Source organism: Rhopalosiphum padi, chromosome 3, assembly GCF_020882245.1.
Source record: "Rhopalosiphum padi isolate XX-2018 chromosome 3, ASM2088224v1, whole genome shotgun sequence".
NCBI classification, from domain to species: domain Eukaryota; kingdom Metazoa; phylum Arthropoda; class Insecta; order Hemiptera; family Aphididae; genus Rhopalosiphum; species Rhopalosiphum padi.
In genome coordinates, this window is record NC_083599.1 from 72,199,892 (window position 1) to 72,213,794 (window position 13,903).

Sequence of the window (13,903 nt, forward strand, 5' to 3'; positions counted from 1 at the left end):
AACCACCAAACTGTCTTCTATCAACTGGCCAGATAATCAAATTATTACCGAGTAGATAAAGATGATAGTATTTTAGGAATACGAATAATACAATATTATATTATATAGTAACCATAATAAGTGTATTTATTATTGGAACAGTGATTGCCCCGGGATCTAGTATTTCTAGGGCCATCGTGGCGGGTTATATCAGAAAATAAAAGATAAATAATTATATTATAATACAATATAGGTAACAACATTAATATCACATTAACTAATGTACCTATATTATAAGAATCGTATGTGTACCTATACTACGCGTTTCGTATGTTTTCCAACGCGTCCTTGCTGTGTTCATCCGGCTCACATGCAATCTTATTATTTTAACCCGCCCACGGAAATATAATAAAATCATCACTCCCCCGACCAGTCTGCATTCGATTCCACGAGGAATTCGTGTATGCGCCATACATAATTTTAATGGAATGCGTTTTCAAAATAAGATATATATGCGTAATGGAACTAAATGCCAATATCGTGTCCCCGAAGAACCCACGTCACGCCTAATAAATAATATCGCATACTATCATATATACATGCTTATACGTATACCATATCTATATATAAGTCCTGAATTATATATATATATATATATGTATAAGTATAATATATAGTTTGGACATGGGTTCATCTGTGAAACCTCTGCGGGTATACCTAGTTACAACATCGTTTCGGCGCATATATATTATATATATGTGTGTGTGTGTGTGTGTATACTGTATATGCGGGAATGTCATCGTAATAAGGGACATATTATTACATATTATACCCGAAATAATATTGTATATAATATACTCGGGGCGTGTGGCGGCTCGTCCACGTTATTTTAATGGAATTCCGAGACCATCGTTAACGATCGGGTAGCGACACACACACACACACACACACACAGACACATGGTATATAATAATAATAATATTACATATCCATTCGTATACATGTGTATTCGGTTTTGTTTGTCGAAATGGCCGGGCTTCTTGCTCTCTATATATTACGCGTATATATATATATATATATATATATATACAATACGCGCAGTTCGTGCAGTGTACCGATAGTCTCCATGTGTTGTGCGATGAAATATTATTTCCGTGCACACATGGCCGAGCAGTGTGACTAAACCGATAGGTATGAGAAGATACCGTCATACCGAGTATTATATCAAGAGAACAATATCAAGACGATGTAAAACCATCGAAATCGTAGTGTGAAAACACGTACCGACGAAGAAGTGAGACATCGGTAAACACTATTTGTGTGTTAAGCGTATGGACTATGGATAAAGAAATATACAAGTTACAAAAAAAAAAAAAAATAAGAACTTAAATAATATTTTGGTGAACGGGAACATCATATTATATAGGACCTATAGTGACCTTAGTGCATAACAAAAAAATTAAAGCTGTTAAAAAATATAAAAAAAATACATAATAATATACAAATGTTCAAAAACAGATACACATGCCATTTTCTTCGATACATTATTCTTTTTATAGAAATTAATTATCACGTTTTAGTGTTTTAGTACCAATGTCGTTCTAGATGTAGAAATAGCTGACCTGCACTAACATGTCTTAATTTTAAATATAATTTTGTAATAGGTAAATGATTACGAAACAATCAACGACGGCAATGATATGGAACCGCATGTAAAACGCTTTGAATTGGAATTCGGCTGTAATTTTTCATTTTTCTAAAAACGCTGTTAAATTTTTCGGTGTTGAATCCGTCTTTTAAAATCTCGTATACAATTAAAACGAAAAAAATGTAAATATTTAAGACATATTTGAATTGTTAAATTATTCTAAACGAATGCGATAAAATAAAAATAATTTATATAGTATAGAGTATAGAGACGCGTTTATATAAATGCAACAAAAATTTAATTTTATACACTAAAAACGTATTATAAGCACAGAATATTTCTTAAACAAATTCATTTTTAATTCATTTTTAAACGTTTCATTCGAAGACCAAATGAAATACCACAATTAGTTTATAATTTATAGCCTATTAAAGCGAATAAAGTATTATTAATACAATATTGACGATATTGTGTTTGAATACTTTGTATTTTAAAACGCATTTGTGTATTATTACTCTGCTATGTTTTACTACATTCAATAGTCACACTGCCCACTGGTGTATAATTATAATAAGACCTGAACACCAATCGTAATAGATGGGTAAATGTCCAGCGGCGGTCGATGGCGGAGAATGTCAAGTGCAAAAAGTAATTTCTTAGTAAACAAAAAAAAAACAACTTATTACATTTTTTTTTGCGGTGTTATCGTCGTATATCATAATATTATTAACCTTGAAGTCAAACAAACGGCTGATAGGCCACAGTTCAAAGAAACGTCCACGTCAAATAGACTTGCCCTGTTTGTTTTTCATATTTAATATATTATATTATATTTATGTATTGACTATGGATTATGATTTATTAGAGTTTGATGTAATTCAATCGTTATGAGAATAAAATGTTTAATTCGTTTTTATAGTAATTAGCTATAGTATTTGTAAATAAATAATATTAAAAAAATATTGTTCGATATTGAGATTACAATTTAAAGAGTAGCTCAATTCATTTTTTGGAATATTTCTAGGGAAACAAATTAATAATAAAACGAAAATGTAACAATGTCGCGGTGGTATTAAATAAACGCGTAAGCATATTATGATACATATTTTATGGAAATTAAGTATATTTAATATTGAGTATCTCTAAATAATATTATTCGAATTATAATTTGTAGTTAGAATGAAAATCAAGTATATATTTTTATTCTCTTGTAATTATTGTATGTCAACCCAAATGCCACGTATGACTTCATATTGGAATAATTTTAAAAAGACAAGCCCTCGTGAACGCGTAGTGTATTAGATTTAGGACACCTCACAACAAAATTAGCCAATATTGCAGTAGAAAACAATATGGTGTTAGCAGTTCCGTCGTCGTCGTCGTCGTCGTCGTCGGGCAGCTCTTACACGGCGCAGTATCGACATACCAGCCCTTATCAGTTCTCCGTCCAGTTGTTTAAATTGCACACAAGGCGAAGAATGATAAGGACCGGTATGCGAAACGATATTTTCACGTTCCACGCACGTCTGAAACACAAAACAAACGATGTTTTAAAAACACGACAAATTGGTAATATTATGCGCTGCAATGTACACAACGTGCAAAAGGTATTGTGTTCGTAACGTATTTTCGTGACCGAATTAGGTGCGGCGGTGAGTGTGTAATAACACAACGCCTAATCATCGTTCCACTCCTGTATAGACCGAATTTACGCGTGCCAGGTAAGAAGTGTTATAATCGCGTAAAATTGTCAGGTACACACAGACCTGATTTTAAATTTGAATTTCCAAGTGGCTTCGGTCTCGTACGATTTTTTTACCACTATATACGCGTCGTCGAGGTGGCTATCATTTGACGTTTTTCTTGGTTGTCACGGGAAATATAACTATTATACGCGCGGGACAAGATGAGAGGTTACTGATGATCTGTTCGAATAACAAATGAATGGTTTAACCGAGTGCACCAGGTTGGAATGGGCGAGCCGCCCCCCTCCGTTCGCAGCCCTGAGACCACACACTCCATCTGTGCAGATACGCTCACGTCCCAAACCAAATCTAATGCACCACATCTTTGAACGTCATTCGTCACGTTTGTAATTTTTGCAGAAATCATTTTCGACGGCGATAAATCGATCGGAAAAATAAAGGTCTCGTATTATACTATAATATCTTAAAACCACACGGATCATCGATATACTCACCGCGAATCGTTATCGCACGTACACGCGTTGTGTTTAGGACTCGCTCGCGCGTGACAAAAAAAAAGCTCACGAAATTTGAAGACTCTTCGCCAGAAGAAAAACAAGTACGAATATTTAGTAATATAATATATTGTAATATACTGAGAGTATACAACGATATACCTATACGTACATCGTACTGTACGCGTCTCGTTTTGCGGCGATGACGTTTATCACTTGCTACATATTCTATACCACTATGTACAGCTATACGTATACCTGATATAACCGCTCTCGGTCGGGAAAAAATACGCACACGCGCGCCGCACGACCGGTTGAAAACGAGAGAAAAGTATACACAATCGATAGCGTTATGTTCTACGACGGTACACGAATAAAATAAATATAAATAACCGCTAATACGACGATATACGCGCGCGTCTGTCCCACGTCCACGAGCAACGGAGGCCATATCGTATACGATCGTCGTCGATCGAGTAATTTTTTCTCCGTTTCTCGTCGCACACCATCAGCGTTATCGTCGCTGCGTACTATAATGTACACTACTATATTGTTGTGGTGCGTTTAAACAGAGTCGCACGCACGGCGGGGGCGGAATACCGCAGCGGTATATAATAAATATTATAATATATGCATACACGAGAGGTAGGTATAGGTACGCGCGACACACGACTGCAACTGCGATATCGTATAATAAATAACGTTCGGCCAGGCGGCGGCGGCGGCGGCGGCTGCTGTGTCCGAATCGTGTGCCCGGGGGACGTGATGGTCGCAGAGTCCTGCATAATACGGGCAATAGGCGTAACGTAACGTAACGTGACGTACCTGCGCGTAAAATAATAATTGTCGATACAAAAAGCTCGCAGACGAAACTGTAAAACGCGGAACGAGGCGAACGCGAGCGCGACGGCATAATAATGTAATATAATATAATAATGTAATGCGATTAACATATTATGTGTATTTTAATATATACTGTGCACTATAACGTAACCCCGCGGAGTGTACGAGAGTACCTATGTGTTTTACAGTTTAATATTATGTAGATATACGGTCGCATATTATTAAATCGTACACGGTAACACACACACACACACACACGCTCGCGAGTCGGACGTTGTTTTAATAATGTAACTGCAATGCGTTTGCAGAGTGTGAGTTATATACCTACATATATATGCCTAACCGTGTTGTATATATAAATGTTCAACACTTTGCATGGGAAGTCGCGCACGCGAAACGGCTGTACAATTGCAGTAGGTACATCATACCCACACACACACACACACACATTATACAATAATTAACTTATATATACATGTTAGGTACCTATATAGTCGTATAAAATATGTATATATCACTCTCTCTCTCTCTCTCTCTGTATTAATAATAATAATGTAACGGAATATAACAACGTATTACGTGACCAGTGGTGTACCTTCGGTATATACACACATTACACACAAACGAATACATGTATATTATATTAGCCGTGTGTATGAAATACATATTTATAACACATCGGACACAGTGCGAGTTAACTGGACGGCGGAGAGACGGTTATTATTATTATAGCGGTGCGCGCATACATTATAATATAATAATATATAGAACAGACGTAGTGTTACACGTCACAGTAAATTATAATATTGTGTACCTCGAGGTGTATGCGCGAACGTCGCGCGTTTCGTGCGATCGCGTTGTCGCGGTCCACGTACAGCATCCTCGCGATGTTTTATTGGATAAACGTGCACGGCGGCGGTTTACACGGCACAAACGTTGCAGCGCAGTCGTGCGAAAGGCCTCGTACCCGCAAAGTCTGCGTCGCCGTTCTCGCTTCGTCTGTACACTGAAAAAAAAAGAATAAAAGTGTGTTTTAGTATGACGTGGAACGAAATATGATGCTGTGTACTGTGCCGACGGACGGACGGACGCACATGTAATAAATCGATTGATAAAACGTCGGGAAATAATTATTTTCGCGAAGACGGAATACAAATCTGCCGACGCCTCGCGTCTTATATATTGACACCTATTATGCGACGATACGATCGGATTCGCGTTGATCATTGTGCATAGGTATAGTCTCGATTTCGCAGTCGTGTTCGTAACGACTGCAGAAAGTCGACAATGATAACGTTATAGAAATCTGTTAAAACTTTTCACAAACGATACGATTATTTTATACGCGTCTCGGGCATAACCATCAGCCGAAGTGGCGTTGCTTCGAAATATTCGGATGTACTATAATATAATATATTATTATGATCTACGCGCTCACTTTCAATAATAGTAATAATAATAATAGCAATGATCGTGAACGTCCGCTATTGTCGACTAATCTGACTTAGTGGCGCGCGCGCGAACACACACACACACACACATTAATTATCCGACACCATGTGTTACACGACTACTATATAATAATATAATGAACGCTGCGCCACTGTTTTGTCTTTGCGTGGTCGACGCTCCCACGTCGTCACCGGGGCCGTCATCATAATGTTCAATTACACTAGTCGAAACATGTAATATATTGTTATTATTTCAATGACGTTTTTATTCGATTAACCTTCGGAAAGTTTACACGTAATTAAGATTTTTTTAATTTTCGTAAACATTTGTTTCAGCTCTCTTATGAAAATGTTATTGTTGATTTGACAGCGATGTTTACGCGTACCTCCATACCTATATATGTGTATACAAACCGTGTCCGTAAAAACGATTTTTTTTCCATCCACACGCTATGGTTAAAAAATACATTATATGCATTATTTATAAACGTAATAAATAAAGTGACGGAAGTAATTGTTTTGACGATAGTTCGTGTGTGAGTGCGTGTGTGTGTGTAACAACGAAATACCGGACAATAAAAAATTGGCCGTATAAACGTGGTCGCGGTCACAGTCGGGTCACACACGATATTATAACGTATTAATAATATACGCCGCAGTGCACAATAAATTCGGTTTTCCAATCCGTTTTCATCGACTTAAACGCCTAAAAACCGAACGCGAAATAAATACAAACGCCGCCACGTCTGCGGATTATTGTTATATCCAAAAAATGCAGGCTGACTATATACGGTATTATACGGTATTATAAACTTATAAAATATTATACCTCTATATTGATATATATATATATATATGTATATTACGCCACACAACTGTATGTATATAATATAATAATTCTGCCATAACTATACCATAATATATACATCTATATATATATTAAATATACTTTCATTAATATGGTACTCGTGTGGTATACTATCGCGCTGGTACTGTTGTATAATATATACCTACTGTTCTGAAATACTTATTATTAAGCACGCATTCGACGCTTCTCCCCGTATTTAATCGACGACAACATCTGTCGGCCGCATATATATTACAATCATTTTGATTGCACCAAATTCGTTCACAATATTCAATACGGCTGGCCCCGCACTATAATAATATGCAGTCTGTCCCGACACGAAAAGTCTCGTATCGCCCCGTGTATCTCCGTTGAAAATAAATTAACATATTTATATGCGGGTTTTTCGACAGTATATAACTTATAACAGACAATTCTGCTTCGATGGCGTACATTTTGAAAATTCAGCAAAACGTTATTTATGATGCAGTTATATATTTTTTGGACATTTTGAAAACCGAATTTCAGTTTGATTTTTCGCCTTTATCCATAGGTCCAATATATTTATTAGCTTTCGTTTAAGTAATAAAATATTATTTTTTGGCAACAACTATATTATTATGTATTAATATCTCAAATACTAAAAACTTATAAGTACTGCTGTAACTCGATACATTTTAAATGTATATATGTTTTTTGCTGTTTTAAAAAATCCGCATTTAAATATATTGATTTTTCACTGAGATAATTCTTGGAATTTCGGGACATACTGATGTATGCCGATAGCGATGAAGACAGCGAGCGATTTACCACTCACAACGACGACCGTACGATATATATTATTTTGTAATACAAATAAAAACGTCTTTTTTATCGAATTCTTTGGCATAGAACACAGTCAGCGACAGCCGACATACCACAGTCCGTAATTAAACCCATTTTTTATTCCTTCGATTACTATATAATATAATAAATGTATATTATATCTATTCATATAATATTGTATTCATCATTATTATTATTATTATTATAGCTTTTTTTTTTTTATCAAACATAATATTATTACAGAGCCGTTCAAATAAGTCTGTTTTTTTTTCAACGAGGTATTATATACAGCCATTATTATTATTAGAATTCAAATCGTACAGTTTTCGATCAAAATAATAAATGCTTTTTCATTTCAGCGATATTCAATCTCAAAAGCGATATTTATATATTAAATTTCGAGAATTTTAGAGTGGTTTCTTTTTTTTTGTACGGCTTACGCATGATCGAATTCAATTTTCTTTTTCCCCCCGAACGTAATAATTAAACGAAGGGGCAGAAATAATTAAAAAATAAACACCCGTAGCAAACTAGCTATAATGAAAACAACACCGTTCTCGTCGTCGCCCTAAATCTCTCTCGCTCGATTTCGAAAAGAATAACTTTGAGTTCTTAGCCGGCCCTGTTCCTCCATCGAAGCTATCCACTTCCAACCGACAATATACTGTGGGGGGGAGGGTCGTAATATTGACGCCGCCGAGCAACTTTTTTTGTTTAAAAATTCAATTACCGGTCGACATTAAAAGTTTGTTAAATTACCCTATATTGTATACTGCGATTTTATACGAAATTAGAAGTTACACAGTTACAATGTGCAACCTGTTTGAATATAAATTACATGCAAATGTTGATTGTATAAATTAAATTTCCAGTCAATTGCATCACATAGAAAAAAAAAATTATATTTTAACGACAATTTTCAAACGTAATTAAGACAATTTTCTAGTGGTTATGCGGTGAAGCAATCATCAAATGTTATGACATAATCCATAGACCATAATTCACCTTCGTGCTGTAAGTACACGACACGAAATATACGTATTTTATACATTTTCCATTAACGTTTATCGTAGGTATGCCACGCGATTCGCGTCATAATATTTGTTTCGATGTCGGAAATTGAAATTATTTGAAATTCATAATAATAATGTCATTAAAATAATGTTATTACTTAATGATTATAGATACTTATTAATTGGTAAATAAAACTAAGAACGTTGTGAGAAATATTAAATTCAATAATATTTGTCTAACTATTATTATATTTTTTTCAATCAATATAATATGTGTGCCTAATAATTACAAACCATATACAGCGTATGATTAATTAATAATTATCGACTCACTTAATAAATAATAATACTTATTGAAAAAAAAAAAAAAATGAAAAACTTGACAAACAAAATGTAAAAAGTGTAAAACCTATATGATTTAAAAATATAAGAATTTTTAAACGTATAAAAATTAACTTGACCAGTCGTGTAAAAAATATTCAAGTTAAAAATCAGTTAGATAGTTTTAAATGCGTGTGTTTATACCCACAGGGTTGGAGATAATACTCATTATTCATAAATAAAAAAAAAATCTCTCTATATCCTATTTACACACACACACACACACACACACACACACACATGTAAATTGGATATCATAAAATTCATAATATGATGAACAAAATATACAGACGCTTTTTTTTTTTTTTAATTTTTTTTTCTTGTACAAATCACAGACACATTATTTCGGGCGTACGACCGAGTCGCTGCAGCGTTTCTCACACACATTTTTGCGGGCCGGCTGATTCTCTATATAACGGGCGCAGCTGTGCACGGAGGGGGTGTCCCCTTTTGTGTTTATAAAAGCAGCGTACACACGCAGTAAACCCTCCAACACCTGGTCGGTAAAAAAAAATAAATAAATAAGAGGAAAAGAGAACAGATTTTCTCTCCTGAAAAAAGTCGACGAATTCCGGCGATCAAAGACAATAATAATAATAATAATAATAATAACAGTAGAGAGCTTTAAATAATTATTTACGAGACATTGCAACACCGCAACACGTTTATTCGTTTATATATAGGTATATAGCGGGAACGGCGAAAACGCGCGCGTTTAGGTCCTATGAAATAATAATATTATAATTTATGGCCTTAAAGAGGCTCGACCGTAAAACGGAAATATACAGACTCGGTTAAACGCGAAATATTTGTGTGTATTATATATATATATATATATATATACTTACAGTACGCGTACTAGCTGTAGTGCAGGAACGCGACGAAAGAAAAACAATACGCGAATGATTGGCAAACGGCGCCGCTTTCTTTCCGCGCGTGCACCTATATACAATAATATTATAGTTTAACGCAAATTTTTCGTTGAAATAAAACCCGTGTCGAATTCGCTCTCCACCACCCTTCTTTCGATCCGTCTCATTCTTTGCGTCAGCACAAGAACAACACTATAGGTACCTATATATATAATATAATGCTCGGGTCGTTATATTATTATTATGATTATTTCGGTCACAATTTTAATTGTTATTTTTTTTCCGCGTTGCTTTCGAAAGATTTCACGCTGCGGTGACCGACGACGACGACGGTTTCGACGATTTATCGCGCGAATAACACCGAGGTATACGATCGCGTTGTATACAGAGCGATACAGAAACGCTGCACACTCCGATTTTTCATTTGACAATGAATTTATTCAAATATTTACAAAAATTCTTGAAATTTTTTTCTACAGCCTATATTTTAAGAAGTGTTACGTGGCAATACAAATTTTTGTTTTTCAAATAAGTGCGCCTTTTTTTTTTATTGTAAATTACTTACCGGACAATGTTGATTCGAAATTCGTACGAGTAGTTTTTAGTTATACAAATGTTTATACTAATATGTCCTAAAAATAGGTTTACAAAAATACAAAATAGATGTAGTATTCGGTCTAGTGTTTAAAATATAGTTAATCACTAAAACTTTAAACTCGCCAAATAATAGCTTTCATATAATTCGAACTCTAATTCTATTCCTTAGAAAACACACAATTAAATAACTCAATAAAATTACTCGTTCGAATTTCGATTTTGATACGTCAAAATGTTCACAAAAATTATCTGCTAAATAATTTACGGTAAGAAAAGGATTGTTCTTGCGTTTGAACAATAGAAGTCTGTATCTCTACAAGATACTCCTTTAATAGCATAAAAAAAGGCTTTTAAAATAGGGTCTCTAAGTATAATGTAGGAATTCGAAAATGCCAAAAATGAGATTTATTGAAGAAAAAAGGGGGCTTAGTGAATCACCCTGTACCTATATATGTATATATGTTATATGCGTCATAATACTGTAATGTATACAATTGCGCACGTTACAATACAAATATTACAATACGTTGGGCGCGTGCTAAATTTTGTAAAAATAATAATGTGAAACGATTGAAAATCCACGACTGCGCACTGTGCACGCGCGTATAGGTGAAAAAATTATCACAACAAAGGCATTCCCCGAGGGTGGCGGCCGTATTTATTATGTATTATGTAGGTATTGTTTACACGGGCATTAAACGACACAAGCACGACGAGAATACCTACCACCACGTGCGTTTTGGTCATAAGACTTTGTAAAGACATTTTCACGGGGGACGATAGAACGGCCGGATAGAAGGTTAGGGACGGCTGGCGTCGGTCACGTATCACGCGTCCGCTTTTATCCCCTTTGATTTATATTTATCGTATTTTTCTTCTTCTTCTTCTTTTTGTTATGATTATTATTATTCTTCTGTTTGAGTCCTTTAACTATTCCGGGTAACTATTGTTTGTGCGACACAATAGGATTATATTCGGTTTTATACTGATGACGTGCGATCAACGACAAGAGAGTATATAAGAGCACCATAGGATAGTATGTAAGAAAAATAAGTGAAACATAACGCCGAAAATAGTTTTGAGAATAAATATCCACAACATTCTATGGCTGCAACGTAGCTAAAAGCCAGTCGCTGACAAACGAACAGCCGACACAGATTACCCGTACAAGAAAACAACAACACTTTATGGTAAACATTTTTCTACATTGCCAGCACACGTGTCTTAAATACGCGCTATAAATCCCTGTAAATAGTGAATCGATAACAATATATTATAGATAAACAGAGTTCTGTACGAAAAGCCGAAAACCATAAAATATATTACACCGATACTGTGTACTGATTAATTTTGAATTCCGTCTCCATTATAGCCCATCATTTACACGATGTACGATTTGATAAGTTATTTCAATTTTACGCGGTGTCACTAAACACCATTAGCTATCATTAAAATAATTTTTTTTTTTTAAACGTTCTACGTCATAGCAAACTAATTATTGTCATGTTTGAACTGTAACCGTTTAACGTGTAATCTCATATGCACTACGTAACTCGAACTGATAATAAGACTTATAATTGTAGACTGTACAAAAATTATAAATTATGTTAATTATCGAATAGGCATAACTAAACGTCCGATATATCCTGCACCTCCGGCTATCATTACAAACGCTAGCGTTTATGGTTATTGACATATCGAAGACGACGAAACGTAAATGTCAAAAATGTTTTTGAAATAAAATACAAGGATTTATGGTCAACCGTACGGTAAAACGATTTCGTCGTATCTTTTGTTTGATAAGTTCAACTGTAATACACTGGTATATCGTGCTATATATTATATAATAAACATTTCGTTTTTGTTTCTATATATTAACCGTCGGGATTTCGAATGGTATTTAATTTGAAGATCGGCTTTATAGTATGACACACAGTGACAGTAGTAATTTGATATATTATGCGTTCGCCGCGGTGACATTTAATTTGAACGCATTTCAACATTGCTCGCGGCAGTCGAGGTGGACATTTTCATTTTTGTCGGGTAACTATATATGTTTAATATATTATTAATATATGTGACAAGCACGGCCATAAATCAAACGTTTGATGACAAAAAATGGCGGTCAAGTATAACGGCTAGGTACCTTCGACCCGCACATTGCGAAATATTTATACATGTATGTATTATACTGTGTAATGGGGATGATTGCAGCTGGCTGCGCGCTGTCTTATGTATGGCGTGTGCATCGTGCAACAGTATATGTTTCGTACCCATTTGATAAATTATTGTGCAGCAGTGAACCGAGCCAGAAATAACAGTAATAATAATAATAATTCGCGTCCATCGGTCGTTTTCGCGCAGACGATAAAAATTCAATATTAAAAGCTTTCCGGCAAATGGGATGGATTCGATACCACAGAGGCACAGCACAAATACATTATGCATGCAGTTAGGTTCATTGTTGTTTAGAATAACGCGTAAGCCCGGTTTCGGGATAAAATTTTAATTAACTTTAAGGCAATTCTGGAAGGACGGCAGTTCGCGTATTAACCGGAAAAAAAACCGCCCGAACGTAATATATATATACATATTATATTATATTATAACTATGCCGAACTCGCCGCAGGAATATAATGCAGTTTGCTGTATACAATTTACAGTCCCGCAAACTTTCAGAAAAAAAATATTACGAGATAAAAACGGTCAACCAGCTTTTATGAAAAAGTTGAGCACATCAAACGAATTGTTTAGAATAGAATTAAACACGAGTTGGTGACTTGCCCGAAGGGATTATACAAGAATGCCGGCCGCATATACCGGTTATGCGCAGCAATAAAAAAAAAAAAAAGGAAAAAATACGATTTTAATTAACCACTTCTAAAAAGAGATAAAAAAATCAACTGAATGATATTTTTTTCCCTTGTAGTGTGTGCAACGATTTAACGGGGTTGCGAAATTCGGTATGCATTCATCATATATATGCACGCACAAATAAAGATATTTTTTAAGACTGCCGTTTTCCAGGTGCGGACAGGCGTGTGCAGCACGACCCTCCTGCAGGGTAACATAATATGTAAAACGCATTGCAACATGTTTTTTGTGTGTCGCAAGTCCGAGTGAACCGTATAATAATAATATGTTGGCAGATCGTAGATATATACTCGTATATATAAAATAAATATTTATTATAATCATGAGCAGTACGTGTATGCGCACGGATGATAAAATATATTGATGGCCAGTA

General features: G+C 34.9%; 1 protein-coding gene across 1 annotated transcript in view; it reads right to left on the reverse strand.

The window, feature by feature from the left end:
- Positions 1-2,732: 2,732 nt before the first annotated feature.
- The window catches only part of LOC132925607 (uncharacterized), a 36,988-nt gene continuing 25,817 nt past the window's right edge, over positions 2,733-13,903 (reverse strand). Inside the window, exons 4-5 of the mRNA XM_060989985.1 lie at positions 5,485-5,676; positions 2,733-3,153 (exon numbers count right to left, since the gene is read on the reverse strand). Coding sequence (XP_060845968.1) covers positions 3,063-3,153; positions 5,485-5,676 — 283 coding nt within the window. The 3' untranslated portion in view covers positions 2,733-3,062. The remainder of the gene's footprint in view (positions 3,154-5,484; positions 5,677-13,903) is intronic.